This window comes from Arachis stenosperma, chromosome 9 (assembly GCF_014773155.1).
Source record: "Arachis stenosperma cultivar V10309 chromosome 9, arast.V10309.gnm1.PFL2, whole genome shotgun sequence".
In the NCBI taxonomy this organism is placed as follows: Eukaryota; Viridiplantae; Streptophyta; class Magnoliopsida; order Fabales; family Fabaceae; genus Arachis; species Arachis stenosperma.
In genome coordinates, this window is record NC_080385.1 from 147357161 (window position 1) to 147384525 (window position 27365).

The window sequence follows — 27365 nt, forward strand, 5'->3', positions numbered from 1 at the left end:
GTAATCCCTCATCATATGGAGCAGGCTCTCTTCCTGGTTTGTATATTTCAGACAATTTTCACTCTGTAAATTCTCTATTTCTTCTCTTAGCATTAGTAAAAAGAACAATATGACTTAGAAGTCAAGAAAAAAAATTAATCTTTGAAGAACTCTTTGTCTTCTAACATAATTTATGAATCTGTTTAGGCTCATTTTTCTCCACGTAGTAGGCCTTGTATGTTGACTTGAAAGAAAGAATATCGTGTGAGCGTGGTAGCCAGTTGATTGAGTCTGTTCCAAGAGAGGAATGAGGGGCTTTAAAAGTGCAAATATGGTCAATAATGTCTTTTGGCACTAACCGAGCTATCTTCTCCCAATCCCAGCTTTCATCTGCTGTAGCATAGGCTTGCAAGGTCTCATTCTCTTTATCTTTTATGATCTGACTAAGGGCTAACTCGCTTACTTTAGTCATTTTTGGGATCTAGTGAACTACCAAAAATTAATTCTTTTTCCGTCTCCAATTCTCTATATAAGATTGTGCTTAAATTGGTCCCAAATTTTGACCGCCCCCTCCACGTGTTAGAGCAATTTTATCTTCTAATCACTTTGGGGATAGGATTGTCCCTACAATTATATTTTGACTTCTAATCTTAACATATTTGTATTTACAGAGTTTTCTTCAATAAAAAAAGTATATTCTGGTTCTTTATGATCTAAGCTTCGTTATAAATCATGGCCATTGAATTTTTGAACTAATAGCCAAGATTTAAAACTTGTATTAATAATATAATATTATATTTATACTTAAATATTTTTAAAAATAAATCTATTTTAAAATTTTATTTTTGTCCTTTATCCCCTCCTTTTAGTTTTCTCCGTCATCTCTCTTTCTTTCGGCAGTACGATCATCACCGATGACTACGACATCGTGCGCTCCGTTGTTGTGGTGTGTGATTGCGATAATCACTCAGGTGGTGGTGATGGTGTCATTGGTGGATTTTGAGTACAACGAGTCTGTTGAAGCTTATGCATATTCATAAATGGCAGCCACCTTCATAAGAAACTTTATTTCAGGGGATAAAGATGAGAACTTTAGCTCACATTTCTTGGGTCAATTACTAAAAAGAAAGTTTTAATGGAGAAACATGTGAGATTTGAGGGATTAGAACTATGAAGATCAAGAGGATTTCAGTATAATAGAGAATGAAAAGATTAGTCCTAACCCTACCTGCAGGTTGAGATTTTTATATAAACTCAAGCCTATCTTACCCGCTGATTGAAAATATCCCAACCCTAACCCTACCCGTTCTTAACCTGCAGGTACCCGACCCTACCCGCGAGTTACTTAAAAGATGTAATATTATTATATAATTTGATGATAATTTAAAATAGAACATACTTTTATGTAAAAAAATGTATTAAATTATCAATTAATGATATTCTCTTAATGGCTAAGGATCTTTTGCATTTAGTGAGAGGTTTTTGATTTAACATCTACTTGAAACATATTTTTATATAAGTATATAACATGTACATATATAATGTGCGAGTTGGTCGGATAGGGTTAATGCTCAACTCGCACCATACCCAACCCGTACAAGAACCCTATCCACACTCTACCCTACCCGCTGCGGATCAGATTGACAATCCTACCCGAGCGAATTGGGTCAGATTGGGTACTTGCAAGTAAGGTGTATGCTGCCACCCCTACAATACAAAAAGAAAAAAATAATAATCGATTATAATATTATTAATAATGTTAATGGTGCAGTGATAAGTGTGATGATAACAATGGTGATTGTTAAAAGAAGACGTAAAAAGAAGAAGAAGATAAGGATATTTATGTAATTTTATTATTTCATTTTATGTTTTTTTTATCTAAATCACTAAAAACTTAAATATACTTTCTCCATTTAAGACAATTCTTCGTATTTATATGCTCTCTTTTCCTGAATTTCTTTATGCTTCTCAAAGAAATTTTAAAAACAAAAAAATTAGACAATCAATGAAAATATAATGAAAATACAATGTGAATAACTTTAAAAAGTATCATAAAATAATTTATATTTTGGGAGAAAATATAATTTTTATATTTTAATTTAATTTTGAAGCATCAATATTTTTTTCAAATTATATTATTGTCAAATCAAAATTTTCAATTGCATGATTATTGAACAAATGAGTATGAAAGTCAGCTACTATTATATGAAATGAAAATAATAATTTATTTGCGGAAAAAAATTTCCACTCATATTGTATTAAAAAGTAAATTATAATATTTTTTGCTAGAAGAAATAAATTTTCAAGAAATATATAGTGTAGGGAGAAACAAATTTCAAGTCATTAATTTGGAACAAAAATGAAAAGTTAGGGGTAGACTAGTGATTAACTCACAAATTTATTTAAATAAGTGTTGAAGTATCTTGTTTTTAAGGGTGTGCATGGCCCGGTCCGGCGCGAAGACCTGGCCTGGTTCCGAACACTTTTGGAGCTAATTTGGTGTGATTTCATTGAGTCTAGAGTCGGGTATGGGTCTTAAAAATAGACCTGGTCATTATTTCTGGTCGGGTTCGGGGCATAGCTCGGGTCACCCAAAATCGGCCCGGTAGCCCAGTCATCATACATAATTAATATTTTGTATTATTAGTGATGGATGATGACTATTATTATGTGAAATTTAAGTATTGTAATCCTCAATATTTTGTGTTATTAGTCATTATATATAAGATTATAAGTTAATGTTTTATGTTTAAAATGTATAAGACTTTAGACTAATGCATAATCTTGTGTTATTTGTATTGATTTAAATATTTGGTGTTATTAGGCAATATTAGTATTGATTATGGTTATGCTTTAATTTTAGAGAAGAGTTGGTTCTTATTATATTTTTCTAAGTGGATTTTATCATGTCAAATAATGGTTGGAGTCTTGGAAATTTGGATATTTTTACATGCTAACTTACAAGAAGGTATCAAGGTAATATAATATTAACGGCCCGGTTTTCACCCGATTTTTACCCGGTATAATCGTGGCCCGGAAGTGTATAGGTTTTATCGGATTTAGGGTCGGGTTCAGGTCTAACAAATAGGTCCGGTATATATTTCGGGCCGGGTCTGGGTCACATCAAACCTGATTTTACCCGTCCCATGCACACCCCTACTTGTTTTAATATTTTGTACTTTTGTATGTGCAATAATTTGAGTTAATACTCAAATTGGCCCCTGAAATTTGACTCCCAACTCAATTTAGTCCTTTAGGTTTCAATTTACTCTAATTGTACCTTGAAATTTTGACCCGAGCCTCAAATTGGCCCTTCCGGCGTTTTCCGTCACCGAAAAGCTGAGCTGCCAATTTTCTTGACACCTGGCACCCTTGCAGTTAGATGACATGGCAAAATTTTTGAAGGCATCAATTTAACCCCCAAAAATTTTAAATAAAATCTAGAAGTCCCAATTTTCCCAAATCACAAGAGTGTCTCGAAGAGTTGAGAAGAATGTTGGGAAGCAGCAGCCAAGGCTCAGGTAGAAAAACAACAATGGTTAAAAACAACACGAACTTCAATAAATTGAAAATAATAAAAAAAGATTACAGACAATTCAGTTGGGACTTAGTTCTAATATATTAAACAACTTAGTCAATTAAAAGTGTTTCACCTACCATTAAAAAACATGAATATTTTGTTAAAGGTATTTGATTTAATTTCAATTTGTCTCATGCAATCTTTAATCATGAAACATGAAACAATAAAGCAAGTAAAGTCAACAATATTTGAATACAATTACAATTTTGATAATCAAAGTGAACTCAACTCTGAATCAAGTATCAAACTATTATACCATACAACACTACGCAATATTGCCAATACTTCACAGAATCTAACGAAACAAGTACAATCCCTTTTACTTTATCAATGGCCAGAATGAATAGGGACTAGTTCACCAGGGATCTTTAACCATAATAATAATAATAATAATAATAATAATAATAATAATAATAATAATAAACAGGAAAACCTTCAACAAAACATACTAGCTTCATCTGCGTTTTAATTATTGTTAAAACTAATGAGCATTATTGTCAATCTTCAAGTGGAAAAGTAAATAACAGAAACTCATTGTCCTATCTAAAAAAAGAAAATAGAATAACAGCTTGTATGCTGTACCACTCACTGTAAAAATCTGCACAATAATTATGCATGGAACAACAATATAATATTCACATCTTAACAAGAACAAGTAATTTGTAATGAATCTCGTAAAAACTTATTAACAAAGTACGAAAAAATAAACTATCACATGCATTATCGAAAACATTAAGCATTTAAAAAGATGCCTTTTTGCAGTTTAACAAGTGCCGTGTAAAAATACGTAAAAATACTCATGCAGCAAATTTAAGGGAAGGGTTCTTGAGAAATAAAATAGACTCCACTTTAATCACTAAGTCATTCCTTCCCTTAAAGATTTCAACTAGTAATCACACCCTTAAAGTTCATGTAGTAGGATTTTTTTTTATCAAAATTATATTATTGTTATGATCATTACATAATGCAGTACTCCCTTTCCACTATATCGGTACTATTGTAAATAATAGTACAAGCAGGAACAAAAAAACACATGAAAGCAAAAAAATCACTTAATTTCAGATGTATAATAAAACACTCACGGTGGTCATTGATGCAGACAATGCACAAAAAATTCTTTATTTTTACAAGAAATTACCCAATCAACAATTAAATTAAAATAGGATATGAATGAGTAAAATTATTATTTAAAATGGAATATGAAGAACTGAACAACTCAGTTGATCACAGTCACACACATGCAAAAAAATAAACCCTAACAAACAAAAACTCTATCATCATCAACAACCATAATCAACCACATTCTCCCAAAGTTTCACTGATGAAATAGACTAAAAAAATGAAAAACAACTCACAACCAACATTTTGAGAAAACAGAGCATGGTACTTGAGAGCAGCGTTTTTGTTACTAACCTGTTTTCCAAAAGAGGACTCCTAGTTAATTAATCTTCACAATGGGGAGTAAAAAACAACTAAGAAAAGCTTCAACCTTCCTTTACTGCGACACCCATTAAAGCTTCTCTGATGGGAACGTATACGATGGGAAGAGAAAGAAGAGAAAGGGTCAATTGTGTTTCACTTTTGAAGTGGTTAGTGTTTGGATTTCATTTAACCCCTTTTCTCATGTAAACGACGTCGTTTTTAAGGATTTCGGCGCCAACAGTAAAACGGCGTCGTTTTAAGATTGACAGGTGTCATTTAAAATTGCCAGGTCAGCTCTCCGGTGACAGAAAACGACATAAGGCCCAATTTGAGTCGCGGATCAAAATTTCAGAGTACAATTAGAGTCAATTGAAACCTTGAGGACTAAATTGAGTCAGGGCTCAAATTTCAGGGGCCAATTTGAGTATTAACTCCCAATAATTTATTGGCCAACCAAAAATAAAAGAATCACGTCTGAAAAAAAAATTGTAATAAAAAAGAGGTTTGGAATTAGGTTCGGAAAGCCGTTTGTTCGTATTAAATTTTCAACTATTCCACTCTGAGTTTCCCTCCTTTGGATCCGATTCGAACAGAAAGAGAGCGAAAGCGAGAGAGGTCTCGCCGATGGAAGGTGGAATCTCCGTCCATTCAGATCCAGAGTCATGTCGTGGTGACGGTGTTGTTGTTGGAGCCGGTACGAATCTTCTTTCCCCTTTATGGTTTCTCTCTCCCCTCCTCTCTCTCTCTCTCTCTCTCTCTCTCTCTCTCTGAATTCACAATCTTTAATTTCTGTTCAATAGACCTAGGGTTTTATTTTTTTATGCCAATTTCTCATAGTGAGTCCTCTTTCTGATGAGTTGAGTCGTTGTTTAGGGCATTAAAGGTTGATAGTTTTCGTTACACAGCTATTAGTTTCATTCACTGCATTCATCTAATTACTAGATTCAACTTGGAAAAATAAAAATTGAATGTAAATTCGGTATTTTTGAGGTGTTAAGTGTGAAGTATGTTGTTTGTTGGAGTAATTGGAAATGAGTTGCAGGTCAGAAAACAAAGAGAGGCAAAGTGGTAAAGGGAGATTCGGTTTCTCTGGGAGTGGGAGTTGGAGGTACCCAGAAGACAATGCTAGCTGACATAACTAACATGCAGCAGCAGCAACAACAACAGAGGTGTGAAAAGCTGATAAAGCAGCCGGAGAAACAGCAGTTTGTGCCACTTGGTGAAGCTGACGTCTCTACTGAACAGCTTCTTAAGGTATATAATTATTGATTGAGGGTTGCTATTCATATGAGATGAAGCAGTACGAATAGACAGTTAGAAAAATGTCAAAATCAGTTTCAAATTGAAAGTGTTTAAGAGAAAAAGAAGAAAAAAGAGAGATGAGAATGATTTAAGCTTGAAGCTGTCATTTTGTACTATTTTAGCAGAAATTCTCTTCTTATTAATCTTTAGGGCATTTGGTTATTTCCTTTCTGCTTCTATCTACTGATGGATATTTTGAATCTGTTTTGAAGGAAAATGCAACATTGAGGAAGCTTCTAGCTAGCAGAAAGTAGTACTCCTTTGTGTAAACCTGGTCCAGTTTTTGCTGTCTTCTATTTATGGTCAATGTAATTATGCTAGTAACTGTTTAAACTTACTAGAGTTTACTCCACTTGTATTGGCAGTACAATTATAGAATCATGCAAAGCAGAGCTAGAAAAGTCTCGTAGCAATTTTCAGAATCTACGGAAACAAAATGCGGAACTTGCCCTGACAAATAGTCAAATGCTGGCGGTACTGATCAAATCCTTTAACAGTCGCTTTTTATTCTTGTGTTGATATATGCATTCAAATTTACCATTACTGATATATTTTCTGTAATCTATGAAATGCAGGAACTTAACTCTAGTAGACAGAGGGTGAGTCTTGAAAACCATTGGTACACATAACAGCTACTGTTTTCATTTTCTCTGTTACGTTTTATTGATTGAGAGTTGAGTTTGTTTTCATCTAGCTAAGGGAACTTCAGCTTGAACTAGGAGGCAAAAATGGCATTCTAAAAGCTATGAAATTAGAATTGACGGTTAGTTTAGCTCATATTCACTGTCCTAGTTGATGAATTGGCAAGTGAGCAAGTACAAAAGGCTTAATTATGTTTTTTACTGTCAAATATTTCTATGCTAGGCAAAAGAGAAAACAGAAAAGTTGCATGAAAGTATTGGAAATGAGGTAAAGTAAAAAATCTCCCGTTGGCTTCTTCTGCTGATTTATCTGTTCTCCCAGCTCACCGTGACTTTTTCCCTTTTCATAACTACTTTTAGGTTGCAGCAGCTCAGATTAAGCAGCCAAATCAATCATTTCAAGAAGAGAGCAAGGAAGATAATCTTTGCCATGCAAAACGGAGGAGAGTTTCCAAATCTCAATGTAACTACTATGACCATACTTTATGCATGTATATGTACAAAAATTAGCCTAGATACCCATTTAAATAGGCCTTTCTCTCATGCAGCTGCTGCACCTGCTGTTGCTAAACAATTAACATCCAAAGAAAAGATTGAGAACCGGAGGTATGAGTTTAACTTTGCCTTTTACAGGAGTATTGTCTGAGTTGGACTATCAATTGCTGCAGAACAAGTTATCTTATATGGTCCCTTGAATATGCAAATACAGGTATTCTATGAGAAGGGAATCTGTGAAGTTGAAAGGTGAGAAACTTGAACCAGCTGAAGACAATTTCTCTGAAGAAATCAAACATGATGACTTGCATCTTCAAGAAACTATGGCAAATGAAAATGAACGAACATCACTTGGATCCAATGTTAACCAAGAACAAGCTAGAGAAGATACTTCATGTAATGCTGCTCAACTTAACTCGGCTATGTTCTCATTTCATTTAATCAATCCCTTATTTATATTGTTTCATGCAGCTTCAGGACCAACTAACTCTGAACAAGTTAATGCCAAAAAGAATATCGAAAAGAAAAGGTATATACTACTTTATGAAGTTCCCTGGCTGATTGAATTTGAATGTCTTTAATTGAACAAATGTGAATAATTGAGAGAACTAAAAGCCTGTTACATGTCTTTGAGAATTGTTAACAGGAAAAGCATGAGAAGGCAATCTGGAAGGTTTAAGCCCTTAAATCCAGAAGCAACTGAAGATTCTTTTGAGGTTGATGATGCTAAATTTGCTGTCTCCCATTTATCTGGTAATGTGTCGGATAAAAGTGCTCCAATGATATCAAGTGAAACTTCTCAACAAGAAAACAAAGAAACCTGTACATCTAATCCTTGGGAAACTAGAAGATCTTCTGTTGGGCGTCCGATGCGTCAAACAGTTGGGAAGGTTGTCTCATACAAGGAAATTCCGGTAAATATGAAGATGCGTAGACCTAAATGACTCAATTTTATGTCTCTGTTCTCAGTGAATTAATTACGTTACTATCATCACTTAAACGGCATGGTGGATAATATCTCAGTACTTACTCTGTCTTGATCATGTGGTCATGTGAATTGACACCAATTTCGTGGCACAATTGATGCATCCGCTGATAGTAGTAGAATCATGATGATTAACTTGAAGGAGTTAGACTATTTTTTTAGGGATTTCGTTAACATGCATATGTAATCTAGAAAACTAATTTATTAATAAGTTTTAGTAATCTGAAAATGTGATAATATGGCGTTGCTATGAAATCCAAAATACAACCACACATGTAAATCGGAAAGACCATTTATTCAGTTGAGCTTATATTACTATGAGTAATATTAAGGAGTCAATTTTTTTCAATTAATATTTTAAAATTATTTTATTTATATTAAAATTTAGACTCTTGATATAAAGGATTTTTTATTTTAATAAATAAATTAATTATAATAATTATTAAAAAAATTTAAAAAAGATTTATCAAAATAAATACTTTTCTTTTATTTTGTTTGTACGGTATACGAGATATTTTTGTAATATTTGTAAAAAAAAAAATTTTTCTGAAAATAATAAAAAATATTAATAATATCAATAATTCAAACTTTTAGCATGGAATTAGTATATAAAAAAGTTGATAGAAGATATTAAAATGAATATGTTTGATCAATTAATACTAAAAAAGAGTACATAAAAAATTAAATAGTACTTGTTCAAGTTCCATGATAAAACGGTCCTCTCCTAACACGTTCATCAGAAGTTTGGATTATTGATATTATCGATATTATTAATATTTTTTATTATTTTCAAAAAAAATATTTTTTTTTACAAATATAGGTATCTTGTTTACAATGTAAACGAGATATAGTATATACACATGTCGCGTCCACCCGTCTTATTTCGTTTATGAGATACATATAAAATTATCTCATTTACACCTAAAACGAGATAAGAGAAGTATTTATTTTGATAAATATTTTTTAAAATTATTTATTTCAATAATTATTATAATTTATTTATTTATTAAAATAAAAAATCCTGATATAAATTCTAAATCCTAACTTTTTAAAAAACTGAAAATTTTTAAAATAAAAAAATTAATTAATATTAAATTACTAAAAATTAATTTTTTATACTTTCTTTTATTGTATATAAGACATTGATTCGGCTCTTCATTGTTGTTTGAGATTTCTTATAAATTCAACTTATTAGATTCAACATCCACTAAAACATGTCAAGATTTTTGGTAGACATCAAATATAATTATACTGTTCAAAATAAAATACGGTAAATAAATGAGTGTGTATGAGTGAGTCAATTATTAATTGAAAGCTAAAAGGTTTTTTCCAATTCTGTATCTTTAAAATGAGATTAGTTGTGTTCATTTGTCAATTGGTTCATAATTACATTTTAAAGGGTAATTGTTAATTGTGTGGGTCAGCCATGTATAGGTTCCTCACATGCAAAAGGGGACAAATTAAAAAAAGGTAAATAGCTAATCTTTGCTCAATGCTCAACATTCTAAAGCTCAAAACCGCGTTACCGCACGAACGAAAAATTTAATTAAACAAAAGGAATGATATTAACTAATTAACCATTTACAAATTACTTTGGTCCAAATTGCAAGAATATTTCTATAGTTTGGAGTTGCATACGCAAATAATGAGATGCTTTTGACGTCACATCCTATGACATATGTTTATTTATTTTTTATTAAAAAAAAAATTGAGCGTTATAATTTTAATCATGAAAAGTACAAACTAAAATAATACTTATTAAAGATTATTACTCAAATTAGATAATTAGTTAAGTAATTTTGTTAAATTAATCTACTATATTCAGTTAGTTTATATTTTTTACGGTTACCATTGTCACTATTTTAATCTTTTATAATTAAAATGACAATTTGTTCAAATTTTTTTCGTTTACAAAAAATTTTTGACGTCATCTAAATAGATGTTACTCGCAACCGATTAGTTCTCTGCATCTTTAAATTTGACACCTCCTCGTTGAGATTTGTCTAATAATTGCTATAAATTGGTGAAGAACAAATGTAAAGTGTAAACACAATTATATTTTGAAAGACTAATTTTTGGAGTAACATTTTCTTCCATTAGAAAAGGAAAAAGAGTTCACAAAAAAGGAAAAAAAAACTTATATGTAGAATTATAACAATGACAAATACTCTTCCACCCTAAATATGGGGCTTTGTTGTGCGATTTAAAGTACTAATTAAATAAATAACGAAGAGTAAAATGAATTAATATTAATCCCATTTTCATAGACAAAAATAAAATTCCATTTGCATGCATGAGTATGGTTTATGTGTTCCCCATTTCTCATCAATTAGATATTACTTCATTTCATGGACAAAAATGATATCCTAGATTACACAATGCAAATAAAATAAAATAATTTTTGAGAATCTTATCTTTGTGCCGAAGATAATGTTTAGCAATTATTACATTTTCTCATGCATGCCGAGCGCCACCATCACTTTTCTTCCCACTTCAGGATTAGTTTATAATCTTTCAAATTATTATTTTCTTGAGACCCATGCAGATTTCTTTATTGGGAAGCCTTTTTCTTCCTTTTGTTATTTTCTTCTTAACCATAGCATAGCAAGTGATATCTACTATGGTCTAAAATATATTTGTAAATATTTTCTTTTATTTATTATATTTAATAAATTTATCTAATAATAAATATTTTAATATTATGTTTCCGAAGCACATATTAAATATGTTTTAATGCATGCATAATATTTTTTTCCTCAATAATATAATGGGGGTGCAGGCTACTCTTACAAATACTATTTCAGATTGTATACCGCACATATCCTGGCTTTTGAAAATTGAATTATTAACTGGCTCCCATAAAGTTGCTTTCAATATTCACTTTATAAATAAACGGAAGAAAAATATATACACAATATATTGATAGTATACAGATTTGATGGCTATTTTTGTTCCCTGTTTAAAAAGCTAAATAAATGAAAATTTGTCCTTGTATGCAACATTATTCTTCATCCTACTACTTTGTGCTATGGTATTAGCAAACCAGTGTGAAGAGGGTATTAGGACCCACACGGTTGCATTTAGATTTATTATTAATGGCAAATATTATAACCGAGTGGTTAACTTATTTTTTCGTTTAAATAAATATTAGAAATTTAAATTTTATTTTATATATAAAAAATATATTAATAATAACAAATTTTTAAATAAAATTTAAATATTAGAAATAAATTAGTTATTAATTTATCAAATTAAAAGATACTGGACAACCAAACAAAATTAACGGCAAATATTAGATTATTTTATTTATTTGTTTTTCCATTTTCTTTACCAAAACAGTAGTAGTAAAAGGTTTATGCAAGCATGAGCCGTTATTCTTTTCTTCTACCTTTTGATCTCAAAGGATTAATTGAACTTTAGTGTACAAATAGAGCTCCAAAAGGGGACCCACCATTATCTCAAATTTGTCCCATTCTTTTATATTTGGTTTTTAATATACCGTTGGTGTTAATAATATTTTATAGTCATTCATTGATTTATTGGGTGCATCACTAAGCATGTTTAGGGACCATAGAAATAACACATATTTGATTGATGGTAAATAAAGATGTTATAATATTCATTTATGTATTGAATTCTCTTTTTCTTGGAGAAAGAAAAGTGAATGTGTATTAAACACCAAATAAAATTCAAGAATAAATAATTAAAATTAAGATACTAGTCACACCAACTATATATGTAAAATCTAAACCGTCACATGAAACACACACACATGAAACACACGCACGCACGCACACATGCTAATATCCTATCCGCCACTTCTTTCTGACTCAAATTAAAGGTATGCTCCAAAGGAAAATGCATACAATCTCCAAATTTCTGCCCCTACTATATAAGCCTGCTCAACAAAATAATGAGTTGGTCGTAAATGATCTACGTTTTCATATATTAATGATATCTATAACATTTTAGGAGCGTTTAATATTTGAGGTAAAGATACTTGAAAAAGAATATTCTTGCATATACACAATTTTAAGAGTTTAGTTATTAGGCACATAATTCGTAAAATAAAATTAAATAGATGTATGAGATTTATAAACATGTGATTATCATTAAAATAAGAGTAATTTATTTAAATTAGTTTCTGAATTTTTAAAAATTAAACACTTTAATTATCTAAAATTTAAAATACATAAACCGTCATTAATGTTTATTTCTGTTAGACGATATAGTTTTTCTCTAATTTGATTCAAAAAGTGAAATAAAAACAGTTTTCAAGGAGTTTAAAAATCTTAATATAATCTTTGAAAATTAAAATAAAAACTAAAACAGTCATTTCAATTAAACAGATCAAACTAAAAAAAATTGTATTATCTAACAAAAGTAAATATTAAAAATTATTTTGTATATTTTAAAATTTAAAAGACTAACATATATAATATTAAAAATTTTAATGATTGATTTGAGTAGTAATTACTCTTAAAATAAAGTTTAACGAAAAAAAAGTTATTAAAAAAAAATTGGTGAAATGCAATTTTTATTGTATGTCTAAATACAATGCGTTAACTTTGTATTTACGCAAGAATATCAAAAAGGAAGTTTAGAATTAATTATTAGTTTCTTTAAATGATGCTAACATGTATCAATTTGTTGAGATAGGCGAAGACCAGATTGTGTAATGATATTTACACTAATTAGCTTCTCTTCCAATAAGGAGAGATATATAAAAGGTTACTGTCAAATTGGCCATAGAAGACTCATGAAGGTTAAAAACCAAAAGTAGATGTGTCATTTTCATTAGACAAGAAGAGCATTCGACATTGCATGATAACCATTTGAGTGAGAACAAGAAAATTATGTAAAGAGAGAGTGAACAAGAAAAGGGTACAAATAATAATAACAATACATGCTTCAATTACGAGTATATAGATATAGTGTATGGGATGTATACATCAATTTAATTTTGATGCATTATCATCAATGATATTACATGATCAAATCATATTAATAATTAAATTTAATTAAGTTGATTCAATTATTTAAAAAAAATTAGTTGAAAAAAAAACATTAAAAAATTGATTAAATTTAATTATAAAAATAACTTGTTTGCTTATCATTTTTTCATTATTAGTGTAAAAAAAGTTTATACCTACATTTAATTATATAATAATACATTAATAAAAATAATTATTTTTTATATTAATTATATGAATCATTATTTAAAAAAATAAATATAATTAGACAACGGTAAATATATTTTATACTACTAGTGTGTGTATATACATATGGCGTGAGGGAATAATAGCAAAGGCATCACAAAAATCCTCTTTATAGTCAAAAAGAAAAGCCAAAGAATATATATACTCACAAAAGGAAAAGGGGAATTAAGATCTTGTGCCTTTAATCATTCCTCAAACTAGACTTTGTGTTTTATGTCTGACCAAATATAATGTAATCTTCAAATAGAAAAGTAATGGCTAACACTAAACTTAGATTGATAAAGGTATCTGTTTCGGATTTGGCCTCCGGGCTCCTGCTTAAAACGGTTAATAAACCAGGATATTTAGAGTGGACTATTTTTACGCTCAAAACGAATTAATAATTTTTAATATTCTAACTCAATATTCGAATTTAAATACTTCCATTATCTTAATTAAATAAGATAAGATAACTACTATCGGTTGAATTTGAATTTTTTAAATTTTAAATTTTTACTTTAGAGGAAAAAGTTTGATCTCTCACATTTAAATGATTTCTCTATCATATTTTCTTTTGGTTCCATCTATGAAATAAATGGTGAAAGATTATACTTTATCCTCTAAAGTGAAATTTAAACTTTAGAGAATCCAAATCCCCACCAGTTATATAAAGAGAAACCAGAGGCTCCTCAGGTATGTCACTCATTCCTCATACACACACCTCTTAGATCCATTCTGACTTGAGTGTCGGAGTGTCTTTGCAGGTATCCACCCTTGTCGCTCCAAGTCATTCATTCCGAGTACCACCTCAACTCACAAGTCCCCAATCCATCTCACAAACTGTACTGGAGGCATCTAGTACATTGGCGCCGTGTGTGGGGATCTGCTAAATCGTGACAGCATGACGGAGAACCTCGAGGAGAAATCCTCAAGCCATCACCACGATTCAAACCCACGAAATTCAATATCCGAACACTGGGGTAACAGCCCCCCGACCCAAGAAAGGATGCATAGTACACCGCCAGCCAACCCCTGACTGGCGGCAGCCAAATAAAATCCGGGCATCCGATGGCCTAAGAAAAAAGGCAATCCAGATAATTCAAAACCTTTGTCTCAGAGTACAAGACCTCGAAGGCCAAGTCACGACCAAGGAACAATACCAGCCGAAGCACGCCAATCACTCGACCTCTAGGAGCCGATCACATCGCAAAACCAGGAACGACAGATCACCCAAACGGCGATACAGGAAACAGCGCGACTGCAACGCTTCTCGAGAGCCGGAGCACTGACGCAATGAAGACGACAGAAGACACCGTCGGAAGTCCATGTGCATTCAAAGTGAGCATGTGATAATGGAAGCCACCCCATTCACTGAACAAATCCTAAAAGCCAAACTCCCAAAAGGTTTCGACAAATTGACTGATATGAAATATGACGGGACAAAAGATCCCCAGGAACATCTCACAACCTTCGAAGCCAAAATGAACCTAGAGGGAGCCACTGATCTGGTCTGATGCAGGGCCTTCTCGGTAAATCTAGCCAGCCCCGCGATCAAATGGTTCAACGTCCTCCCCAACGGAACCATAACCAGTTTCGACGACATCTCCAAGAAGTTTATGGCGTAGTTCATGACCAGGATTGCCAAAGCAAAACTTCTGATCAGCCTGCTCAGAATCACCCAAAGACAATACGAATTCATGTAGAAATACCTCGACAAATTCAACGATAAGTGCCTAACGATCAACGGACTCACAAACTCAGGTGCCAGCCTCTGTCTGACCAATGGCCTCCTGAAGGAAGGCTTCCAGAAACACCTCACCACCAAGCCCATTTGGACCATGCACGAAATCCAAAAGATCGCCAGAGAATACATAAATGATGAAGAGGTAAGCCAAGTCGTGGCCGCCAATAAACAGCAACACGGCAGCTCGGCACCTCGTAGTAATCCACCACCTAAAGATACCCCAAAAGAACACTTCAAGTCCACTGCCCCAAACCAGCCGCCTCGAATAGAAAAGTTCACGAACTACACCCCTTACCAGCACCTATCACAGAGATTTATCACTATATAGCAGACTGAGGCATCCTCCCAAAGGTCCGACAACTAAAAGAGTGAACAGGTGAAATAAAAGCCTATACTGCGAATACCATAGGGGGTACGGACATAGGACCCAAGACTGCGTTGATCTGAAGGATGCTCTCAAATAGGCCATCCGAGATGACAAACTCCCCGAGTTTGCCAAAATCATCCGAGAGCCGAGAAAGATCGAAAGAGAAAGATCGCCAGAACAGAAAGGGCGCAACCCTAGAATGACGTGACAGGCACACCAGAAAAGCCCCGAGACCGACCAATCATCATAGTAAATGTGATCACAGGAAAAGATGCACCAGGAAAATCCAAATCAACGCTAAACAAAGACCTTAGGGTACTAGCCATGAAGAACAAAATTCTAACCTCATCCCCCCCAGCAGAAATCACGTTCCTCCCTGATGACTACCAATACAGCACCTTGGCAGAGGATGCCCCCTTCATCATCTCGGCTAGAGTTGGAACTGGCCTAGTAAAAGAATACTAATAGACACAAGAGCAGACTCCAACATCCTTTTCCGAGGTGCCTTCAACATGCTTGGCTTCCAAAACAAAAACCTGTAAAACCATCGTACCGGAGTAACCGGGCTTGGTGATAATTTCCTCAAACCAAACGGCTCCATCGTGCTACTAATCACCATCGGTACTGGGAACCAGAGGAAGACCATTCTCTCCGAATTCATAGTGCTGAAAGAATTCATGGCCTATAACATCATCCTTGGAAGGAAGACAATCAACAATCTGTCCGCCGTCATCTTCACCAAGTTCCTAATCATGAAGTTCCAAGCCGACGACGGCACCATCGAAACAATAGACAGGGATCGGAAAGCTGCGGTGGAATGTGACAACAACAGTTTAGCCCTCTGCAAGAGGTCCCGAGATGCAGCTGGCATCTTTCTTGCTGACCTTGATGCATTCCAAGACAACCAACCCCGATCGAAACCAGAAGGAGACATGGGAAAACTTCAAATAGGGTATACCCAGGATAAATTCACATTCATCAACAAAAACCTATCCTACAACCTAAAAAGTGACCTTATCGAGCTCCAGAAGCAAAACAGGGACCTATTTGCATTCACCCCGACTGACATGCTGGGAATAGACCTTGACCTGGTGTCTCATCACTTGGCTGTAGACCCAAAGGCCAAATCAGTGGCACAGAGAAGGAGAAAAATATCGCCCGATCGAGCATCCGAAGTTAGAAAACAAGTCAAAGGCCTACTTGAAGCAGGCTTCATCATTGAGCTCCTTTACATGACTTGGTTGACCAATGTCATACTAGTCAAAAAGGCAAACGGCAAGAGGCGAATGTACGTCGATTACACGAAATTTAATAAAGCTTGTCCTAAAGACGCCTTTTCCCTACCAAATATCGATGGACTAGTAGACGCCGCCTCAGGACACCAGTACCTTAGTTCCATAGATGCCTACTCTGGATACAATCAGATACCCATGCACCGACCTGACGAGGAGAAAATCACGTTTGTAACCCCAACGGCATATACTGCTACACGATCATGCCATTCGGGTTAAAAAACTCTACGGCCACCTACCAGAGACTCGTCACTAAAATCTTCAAAGATCTCTCTGGAACCAAGTTAGAGGTCTATATTGACGACATGCTTGCCAAGACCCGAGCAGGTGAAGAGCTCATCGACGTCCTCAAACTCATACTGAACACCTTGAAGAAACATCGGATGTGCCTTAACCCGACCAAATGTGCCTTCGGGATGGAAATCGAGAAGTTCCTCGAATTCATGATCACTCAACCGGGGTAGAGGCTAACCCAGAAAAATGCAAGGTCATCCTTGAGATGAATAGCCCGACAAGTCTCAAGGACGTCCAAAGATTGACCGAACAACTCGTTGCCCTTTCCCGCTTCTTCGGAGCCTCGTCCCAAAAAGCCTTCCTTTTTTCTTAAAACTCATGAAAAATGGTATAAGCTTTAAACAGAAACCAGAGTGCGAAGATGCCTTCCAACACTTCAAGAAAGTGCTAGCAAACCCCCCTCATACTCTCCAAACCCAGAACTGGGGAGGCAGTTTACCTTTACCTATCCATCACGATAGAAGCACTAGCCGCAACGCTCATCTGAGAAGACCAGCAAAAAACACAAAGTCCCGTATACTTTATAAGTAAGGTCTTCCAAAGCATAGAAACACGGTACTCCAGACTTGAAAAACTCGCCTTCGCACTGCTCAAGGCTTTCCGATGCCTTCGGCAGTATTTTCAGGCCCACCCCATCACGATCCAGACGGACCAGATAGTTAGACAAATACTACATAAGCCAGACCTCTTAGGGCAGATGCTCTCTTGGTCCGTTGAATTATCACAATACTAAATCGAATTCGAGCCCAGGAATGCAATTAAAGCCTAGGCCATGGCAGACTTCATAGCCGAAATGACCCCAGAAAATGAACTCGTGGAGAGTTAGAAGCTCCATGTTGATGGCTCATCGAACACCAGCTAAGGGGGAGCAGGAATAATATTGAAAAACGAGAACGAAATTGCCATCGAATAATCCATTCGATGCGAGTTTTCAATCTCTAACAACCAAGCCGAATATAAAGCCCTCCTAGCCGGACTGACGTTAGCCAGAGAAGTCGGCACAAAAGTGTTAGAAGTCTGCAATGACTCCCAGGTGGTTAGCTCCCAAATAAATGGAGACTACCAAACACAGGACCTTCTGCTACAGCAGTACCTAGCTAGGGTGAAGAATTAGCTGCCAAGTTTGATGGAGTAACTGTCCAGCACATTCCAAGGGAATGAAACACGATGCTTGGCTTACTCTTGAAACTAGCAAGTACCAAAATAGTCCCAAGAAACCGATTATTGATTCAAGAGGTTATTAAGACACCATCCGTCTCATTTGTGACCTCGGTCAACCTCTCCATCACAAGCCAGCACTCTTGGACCTTCCCAATTTCCAATACCTCACTAACTGGATCCTACCCGAGAATCATAAAGAAGCAAAGTGTATAAAATGGGAAGCAGCGAAGTACACGACAATAGCAGGGTAGTTATACAAGTGTGAACTATCCCAGCCCCTCCTCAAATGCATAGAACCCGGGGATTCAAAGTACATATTTCGCGAAATCCACGAAGAATGTTGCGGCCATCATGTGGGCGAAAAAACCCTGGTTCAAAAGGTTATCCGAGCAGGGTGTTTCTGGCCCTCCATCACAAGAGACTCCCTCCAACTGGTCAAAAATTGCAAAAAGTGCCAAATCCATGCCGACCTCCATTAGGCCACCCACTCCAACCAACTCAACGTCATAATGACAGATCGGCCTTTCAGAACCTGGGAAATCAGCCTCATGGGTCCCTTCTTTATGACTCCCGAGCAGCTCCGTTACCTCATAGTCGCCATCGACTATTACACCAAGTGGATCGAAGCCAAAACCCTAGCCACCATCACGGCTTCTCAGTGTCAAAAGTTCTTCTGGTGGCAAGTTATAACCCGATTTGGAATCCCTAAGATTGTAATTTCAGACAACGGAACTGAAATTGCAAATAAACGACTCAAGTAATTCCTAAAAGGCCTCGGCATCTCCCAGCAGTTCAGCTCGGTAGATCACCCACAAGCAAACAGACAAGTAGAAGCGGCCAACAAAATAATAGTAAAGGGCCTCAAGAAACGACTAGACGAAGCCAATGGATTTTGGGCCGACGAACTCGGGTCCATCCTCTGGTCATACCGAACCTCCCCCCAAACTGCAACCTGGAGAGACCCCCTTTCGGTTAACATACGACCTAGAGGCCATTATTCCGATAGAGGTCGGGGATCCCATCCCACGGAGAACTATGGGAGGACACAACGAGGAAGCAGAGTGGGATCTCGCAGACGAGGTTAGAAGCATAGCACTCTTACGGGAGCTAGCCCTGAAATAAAGAATAAGCCTAAGATACAACCGCAGCATGGTGCGATGAGACTTCGAATCGGGAGACCTCGTCTTACGATGAAACGACATCGGTCTGCCTACTCCCGGAAAAGAAAAGCTCATGCCCAACAGGGATGGCCCCTGCCGGATCAAGACGGTAATCGGAAAAGGAGTTTACAATCTCGAACGGTTAGATGGGACTGAGCTCCCGAGATCCTGGAATGCCACCAACCTGCGGTGCTACTACACGTAGGAGCATCTTTCTAAGTAACAAGACCAAGGCCGTGTTTAAGTTACGTTTATTATTTCCCTTCTTTGAGTTTTTATCGCATATTTCCTTTATCAAGTACTCTTTTCTACCCACATTGGGAGGTTTTAATGAGGCCCAAAACATTAAATAAAATTCCTTTATTCATTTCTCTTAACATTGCCCCAATCGATAGCACGAACAAAACATGGCTACCTCCGGGGACCGATCACCCCCGAGGCCAAAACAAACGGATATCCACAAAATTTAAACAAAGTGTCTAAAACGGTTAACCAAGAGGCCAACTATTTATATGCACATAATGGTCCACCACGAGACCACAAAAGCATTCATATAATCCGAAAAAAAAGGCTGAAACGGCTTCTAAATAAAATGGAAACAGTAACGGCCGAACAAACGATATACAAACCAAAAACCAAAGTTATGCCAAAATGGCTTACAAACTTGACAAAAATATTTGCACAAATAGTCACTCCAGGTCCACAATCTGACCATCCCTAACGGTCTTAAGGCCCCTATCACGGTCACATCCGCCCACGGGGCCAGAACCCAAGCTTGAGCCTTTATTGTCTCCTCAACAGCAGTAATCGCACCCTTGACATCCTCTAGCAACTCCCCCTTCTCCTTCTTTAGCTTCGCCACATCAGCCCTCAGAGCCTCCGCCTCAGACAGCATCACAGCAACCTTAGACTTAGCGTTGTAAAAACGCTTATGCTCACCAGCAAGCTGGGAGAGGAGAGAAGTCTCCATCTCGGAAAGGTGGAGAAGCTCAGCACTGGCATCCTTCACTACCTTCAATCGAGCCGTTTTCGCCGCCTCCAACTCCCCCTTCAGCTTACTGACCTCCGCCTAAGATTGGCGAAGCTTACCATCCATGAGACCCATCTGATCCAACACTGGCTCTGCCTTACGGACGATGATGGTGGTACGGAGAAGATCCTAGTACGCCAACCTCACTTGACCGGCAACGTCACAGTCATGGATGTACTCCTCGGTGCCCGGGAGGAGGTGCTGGTCAATAAAAGCTGGAGAATCAAAACTCAGATCCATCACGGACGGCACCAACCCCTCCTGCTCCACATTCTCGTCGTTGCTACCCTCTGCCGCCCTCCTCCGCTTCCTACTCGCCTTGGTGGCTGAGACCAAATTGGTCAATCCACCAGCCAACTGGATTGGAAAAGAGAAAAAGAAAAACACAAGTCTCAGACTCGGGAAGCAGAGATATACCAAGAAAAGCAACCAAAAACCTACCAATATAATCCCAGCATGCCACAAGATTGCCCATGATGTCTCGAGGATTCAGTAGCCGATCTCCAAAAATTGACCAAAGCACATCAGCAATGTCCTTGTAACCTCTCAAAGGTGACACGCGTCAAATATGACGCCCTAGCTCCGAAGTTCCAATACATCGCGAACCGACGCTTTTCCTCCAGGGTTAACCAGAAAGGATGGTGGTCCCGATCAGGACGCACCTTAAAGTATTCCCTCTTGAATCCGTGAAAAGAGTCCTCAAACAAATAAAAAATCGGTTAGTTAGGCTGAACCCTAAACGACACATACCCCTTCTTATGTTTCCCCTCCTTAATCGGAAAGGTACACAAAAAGAAAAACAGAAGGACCTCCACCCGCACCGGAAGCTCCAAGTACTCGCAAACCAACTCGAAGGTTCGAATGACCGCCCAACTGTAAGGATGCAGCTGGGACGGCCCCACGAAACACCGGTTAAGCAGCACCTGGATGAATTCTAAAATCGGGGTCACACCCCCAGCCACGTCAACATGGACTCGTAAACCCACATCCAGTCGACAACTTGGGGGGAATCAAGGTTTATATAGCAAACCCTTTCGTCGGACCCTGGGAGCACGAGCTCGTATTGATGCTCTGTATTACCACCCCCGCAGATCGTCCCCTCATCACGGAGCCACTGGAGGTCCGCCCCTGTTACCCGAGACGGCGTCCCCCATACATCAGAGGTCACCCAGTAATACGTACTAAGAACGCCGCCGGTCGGGACAACGGAAGTCCTAGCACCCTCGCTCCTCCGCCGGGCTATACCTAAAAAAGAGAGGGGCGCCACCATCAACCCATCAACCAGACGGAGAGAAAATCATGCAAACACCATCCCATCTACCTATCATAAACACAAACTACACCCAAAAACAGTGGTGCTCACTCTCTCTAATAACCTACCACTCCTACCCAGAAAACAGACCCAAATAAATTAAATTAAGGAAAAACGCAAAGAAGACAAGAAAAAAGCTAAAAAAGGGAGAAGCAGAGAAAATACCAACCTGAATCCTTGAAGTAACCTGAAGTGAACAAAGAAAAGAATTGGCGCGTGGCGCATGACAAGCAAGCACGCACTGCACGAACGAACCAGAAAATCGAAGCAGCATATAGAAGAATGCAAAACAGACCGAAAGAAGAAGGAGAGAACCGCGAGCGAGGGATAAAAAAAGAGATAGTAACAGTTATAAAATAAAACCAAGCATTTCAAAAAAGAAACACGAAGAGGCAAAGGATAAAAATAGAAAGAGAAACCAAAATGTCTGTTCGCATTAAATGTCATTATGACTCTTAGGAGAAGGGAACTGACAAAACTCTCTTTGGGAAAAGCAACGGGCATGTGATGAGACGTCCAAACCACTCCACGGTTTTTCGATCTTGCATGCAACACCCGGACGACGCTTTCCACGCTAAAATTCACAGTCACACGATCACACGGTTACACGACCAAGACAAACTCCAACGATATGACCGACCATACTCATCCTATCGCTCCGTGGGCAACTGTTCGGAACCCGACCTCCGGGTCCTTCCTCGAAACGGTCAACAAATCCGGATATCTGGGGTTGGGCCATCCTCACAGCGTGAAACGGATCAATAACTTCTAATATCATAACCTAATATTCGAGTTTAAATACTTCTCTTATCTTAGTCGGATAAGATAAAATAACTGCTACCAGCTATATAAAAGAGAACCAGAAGCTCCCTCAAATACGTCATTTATTCCTCATACACACACTTCTTAAATTCATTCTAACTTAAGTGTTAGAGTATTTTTGTAGGTATCCATTTTCACAGTTTCAAGTCATTCATTCCGACTACTACCTCGACTCACAAGTCCTAAATCCCTCACAACCCATCCTGAAAGTATCTAGTACAGTATTCCTTATATCTTTGATCACTTGCACATAGCCTAATAAGCTAGTTGCAATATCTGATCAAGACCACCCTATTTTAATATTAAATGAAAAGATTGCAACGTTAAGATGAAAATGTAGGGTAAAGAACACCAAAACATAGAGGAGACAGACATACGAACATAAGGTTCATTGTTTAGATCGTATTAAAAATAAAATTGAGAGAGTACTTATTTTTATATCAATTCTTTTTACATCATATTAATGTCTATTTTTTATTATAGTTTGGATTTTGACATACTCTTATTCTAATATATTAACTCCTGAATCCTGATTTTCATTTTGAGTTACATTTTAATATTTATAAACACCATTAATCAATTTCTTCTTGAAAAATACAATCATATAATGAGGGGAGTTTAGCACATACATGTTGGTACGGATATCATGCAATTCTTAATATCTGTATTTTATAGTTATTTTAAAGTGACAATATTTTATCTTTTATTTTATTATTTACCAAGGCAGTTAAAACTCTCAATCCTTTTAAATGAAACTGGATAAACCAATTGAATGGAGCGACCTTTTACGTGTACACACACGTGCCATCTGGCGCTATGAAGATTGAAGAGGATTGGTGTCCAACTTGGACCACTCATACTTCCATAATTCATATTCATACTCAACACCGAATCACCGATCACATCACCGAATTCCATACCTCTCTGCACACCCTTGCATACTAATAAAAGTCTCTCTCTAACAAAGGGTTTCATTTTAATACAAGTAAAATATTAAATTAGTTTATTTTGGTTTTTAAAATTTAAAATATTTTATTTAAATTTTAAAAAAATTATTTAGTTTGAACAATTGTATCACATTGTGACACATCGTTTAAGTAACTATGTTATGTATTACTGATCAACACATCATTATTCTATTATTATACGTAATAAAATTATAAAATAATATATGTCACTAATAATCTACATCATTAAACTATATCATCAGGCCGTTCATAAAAATTGGATCAGAGATTAACATAATGTGCTTTTATCAATCTCAACAAACATAGTTGATGCAATTAAAATTTGAAGAACAATTTTAATACACAACACTAATTTCAGAAACCATTTTAAAATTTAACTCTTGATTTATATTTATTTTTATAAAACATTACATAGTTTTTAACTAAAATTCATAAAAGAATTTTATTTTTTTATACAAATCAGTATATCTAAAAGCTAAAGAATAAGTATAAAATTTTTTTTAATTACTCAATATTAATTAATTTTTATTATTAAATTTTTAATATTAGTTTTTTAGAAAGATTTAGAGTTAGAAGTAGAATTTAGAGTTTAGAGTTTATAATTAAAAATTTAGAATTTAAAAATTTTAAAAATTACCTGATAGCAACCGAAAAGAAATTAAGGTTAACTCTCTAACTAAACTCAAATTAAATGGTTAAAAGTAATTTTATTATTTATTTTTTGTTAAAAATTACATACACTTTCGTAAAAGTAAACAAAGATGAGAGTTGAATATTTAGTAGTGTTGTACACTATTTGTACAAAGCTAAATGCACTTACCATTTGGCCTTGGTACTTTATTTTATTTTATTTTATTTATTTGAAATGGTACTTTATTTTTTTGGCCTTTTGTGTCCTTTTTTCCAACCCCATGTCCCATTGAAAAGAATGAATCAAATATAAAAGCAAAGCAAAACAGCATAGCATGTTAAAGTTGTACAAGATTCATTCAACACACATATTCTGAGAAAGAAACAAAGAAAGAAAAGAAAAGAATGGAATATGAATGCAGCCCTCTTAACTGGGAATTCTTCTACCAAGAAGAGCAGGTAATAAATAAGTAATAACTGAATTTGGGTTCTTCCTTTTACCATTTTACCCTTTTGTATTTAACGCGTTGTTCTGTTGTTGAAGAAACAGGGGTTAGAGGAGTTAACGCATTCTCTTCTATTCACAAACTTAGAGTTAGAAGCAACAATTGAATCAGCGAAAGAAGAAATCGCAGCCAGAGAATGCGAATTACAGCATCTAAATGACCTTTTAGCCCTTGCCATGAAAGGAAGAGATGAAGCTGAAGAAAAATGCAAGAAGCTGATGCTAGAAAAGCTTGAAGTTCAAACAACAACATCACAGAACGAAGAGAATGAGATTCAAGGGTGTTGTTCTTCGGAATCGGAAGAAAACAGCAGCAGCAGCATAATCAATCAAAACCAGTCAAGAACGGAAGAAGTGATGATGATGGAGTTAGCGGAGAAGAGGCCGTTGCCGGAGAAAGGAAAGCTTTTGAAGGCGGTGGTGGAAGCAGGGCCATTGCTGCAGAGCATTCTTCTTGCAGGTCCATTGCCACAATGGCAGCATCCTCCTCCACAACTCACTTCCATTGAGATCCCACCACTCACCGTTCTTTCTTCTCCAACTCTCTCCAAGAAACGGGAGAGAGAGACTGACCTTTTCTCGCTTTCAAAAGAAGCTGCTGCTGCCGCCGTTGACCTTCCTCTTTCAAAATCTAGAAAGACAACACCATTACCTACCACTACTGCTTCCCATCATTTTCTACCACCACCACTACCACCACACCCGTCATTTTCTTAAGGTCGGTTTGATAATTATCTCGCCACAAAATTACTCTAATACTAATACAGGAAAAAGAATAAATATCTTTTTCCATTTTTGATCATTTGTGTCTCTAATTATTTAAGTAATTGGTATAACAGTTGTTGTTACTCACCATTTACAACAACTATTTAGACCAATTATTTAAATATTTAGAAATTGCGGAAAGACATTTTCTGTTTTAGACAAATGATCAAAAATTAAAAAAGGACATTTGCTCTAAAAAACAAGACGAATATAAAAGTTGGATAAAATATCTGTCTTGTTTTTATTTTTATTTCGGTATTTTTTTTGTTTCGAAATATTTATCAAAGTCCAGCTAAGAGTTGTGTTAGATATATTCACTTCTTTACTACTAAATTGAAAATGAGACGCTAATTAATTAGATCTTATATTTCCTTCAGCCTCAGAAGGGTAGTAAATTAACATAGTATACTAGAAATAGAGAGTGAAAATGATATTTCCCTTTTGCCAAGTATTTCATTCTGCAAAGCAAATCAGGATGGAACAGGTGGCCATTGTGAATCACCCCTACTTTTGTCCCTTTTCTCTTTTTATCATCAACAAACCCTGACCTACTACTACTTTTGTAAGCTGGGGAAAAAGAGGTTCAATTGTTTAGCAACTTTATTAGCATTTAGTGTTTCACTAATTAATCTTCTTGTTTTTATGTATGTAAAGGTCAAATTGGGGTTGGATTATTCTCACAGGAATTCTTGGGAATGAATTAACTAACCTCATCTAAATTATGACACAATTTTGTACTTTGGTAATTAGTATAGGGGTGAGCTTCGAAAAATGGTTTGTGTATGTTTTATTGAATGAAAGTTATTGTTTGCTAATATTATTATTATTATTGTCATTTACTTCTTTTTTATTTTACCTGCAAAGTTGAACAATTAAAATGTAACTATTAAACTATAGAAAGCATTATATGGTTTAAGACCTGAGCACTTTTTTTAGGGCTAAGTTTTTTAATTGAATGATGATGATACTTGAGTATGAAGAGGACCAGCCATCAAGTAATGATATATCTTTCCAAGAAAATTTCTTTAACATGAAGCACACTTGCCCATTGCCATGCAATGTTTCAATGTCTGCCATTAAAACAACATCTAATTAGCCTTCTCATCATGGGAAAAAATGCATGTTGTAGAGTGGCCACATCCATCTCAATATAACTATATTAACAAACTACCCAAATCATAAAAGTTTCATCATATCAAGAAAAATTGGGGGAAGGGAAAAAAATAAACAAAAAATTGAATGTACAAAACTAAAACCGGATAATGTTGTTTTCACATGATCACATAATCTAACGAATCAATGAAAATCAAAGCAGATAAAATAAATAAAAAGGTGTTAGAGCAATATTCTTGAAGTATCATGATGGATTGCACATGGAGTGAGAAAAAAATTATAAATAAATGGGCCCACTTAATATGCAGAACATGCAATTAATATGGAATTCCACATTGGCTCACAAGTTTACTACTTCGGTACAAACTTGTTACTCACGTTGGTGGCTTTTTATCCGTGTGTTTGGTGTAGGTGGCTTCAATTCATTGGTAAAATTTACATTTTATTTGGAACTTTATATAAATAAATACATATAATCATTTCTCTATTGTGAAAGTAGTACAATTATATAATTATTTGCATATTAATGACTTTTGTGGGCATAAGTACTGACGTTTTTAGGATTTAATTTTCATATATTATTGTTATATTATAAGAAAA

General features: G+C 35.5%; 2 protein-coding genes across 3 annotated transcripts; both read left to right on the plus strand.

Annotated features, from left to right (window-relative positions):
• The first annotated feature begins 5556 nt into the window (after window positions 1-5556).
• LOC130951388 (SHUGOSHIN 2) lies at window positions 5557-8616 on the plus strand. The gene is made up of 12 exons (XM_057880036.1): window positions 5557-5675; window positions 6024-6235; window positions 6496-6533; window positions 6649-6757; window positions 6859-6882; window positions 6978-7046; window positions 7148-7192; window positions 7285-7387; window positions 7473-7530; window positions 7634-7815; window positions 7891-7948; window positions 8066-8616. Exons 1-12 carry the CDS (start codon window positions 5606-5608, stop codon window positions 8361-8363), a joined length of 1266 nt encoding a protein of 421 aa, XP_057736019.1. The 5' UTR covers window positions 5557-5605; the 3' UTR covers window positions 8364-8616.
• A 16098-nt stretch (window positions 8617-24714) lies between these two features.
• Window positions 24715-26558, plus strand: LOC130948113 (uncharacterized). 2 transcript variants are annotated; one of them, XM_057876825.1, is made up of 2 exons: window positions 24715-24841; window positions 24933-26552. In XM_057876825.1, the coding sequence occupies exons 1-2, from the start codon at window positions 24788-24790 to the stop codon at window positions 25602-25604; spliced, it is 726 nt and encodes a 241-aa protein (XP_057732808.1). In that variant the 5' UTR covers window positions 24715-24787; the 3' UTR covers window positions 25605-26552. The 2 variants fall into 2 exon arrangements, with proteins under 2 accessions (XP_057732808.1, XP_057732807.1); XM_057876824.1 differs by having other exon boundaries at window positions 24721-24841; window positions 24927-26558.
• Window positions 26559-27365: the final 807 nt, after the last annotated feature.

Coding starts and splice junctions, on each gene's coding strand:
- LOC130951388 (XM_057880036.1), top strand. CDS start 5,606: ATGGAAGGTGGAATCTCCGTCCATTCAGATCCAGAGTCATGTCGTGGT. Junction 7,388..7,472: donor GAGAGTTTCCAAATCTCAAT/GTAACTACTATG, acceptor TCTCTCATGCAG/CTGCTGCACCTGCTGTTGCT. Junction 7,816..7,890: donor AGCTAGAGAAGATACTTCAT/GTAATGCTGCTC, acceptor TGTTTCATGCAG/CTTCAGGACCAACTAACTCT.
- LOC130948113 (XM_057876824.1), top strand. CDS start 24,788: ATGGAATATGAATGCAGCCCTCTTAACTGGGAATTCTTCTACCAAGAA. Junction 24,842..24,926: donor TCTTCTACCAAGAAGAGCAG/GTAATAAATAAG, acceptor CTGTTGTTGAAG/AAACAGGGGTTAGAGGAGTT.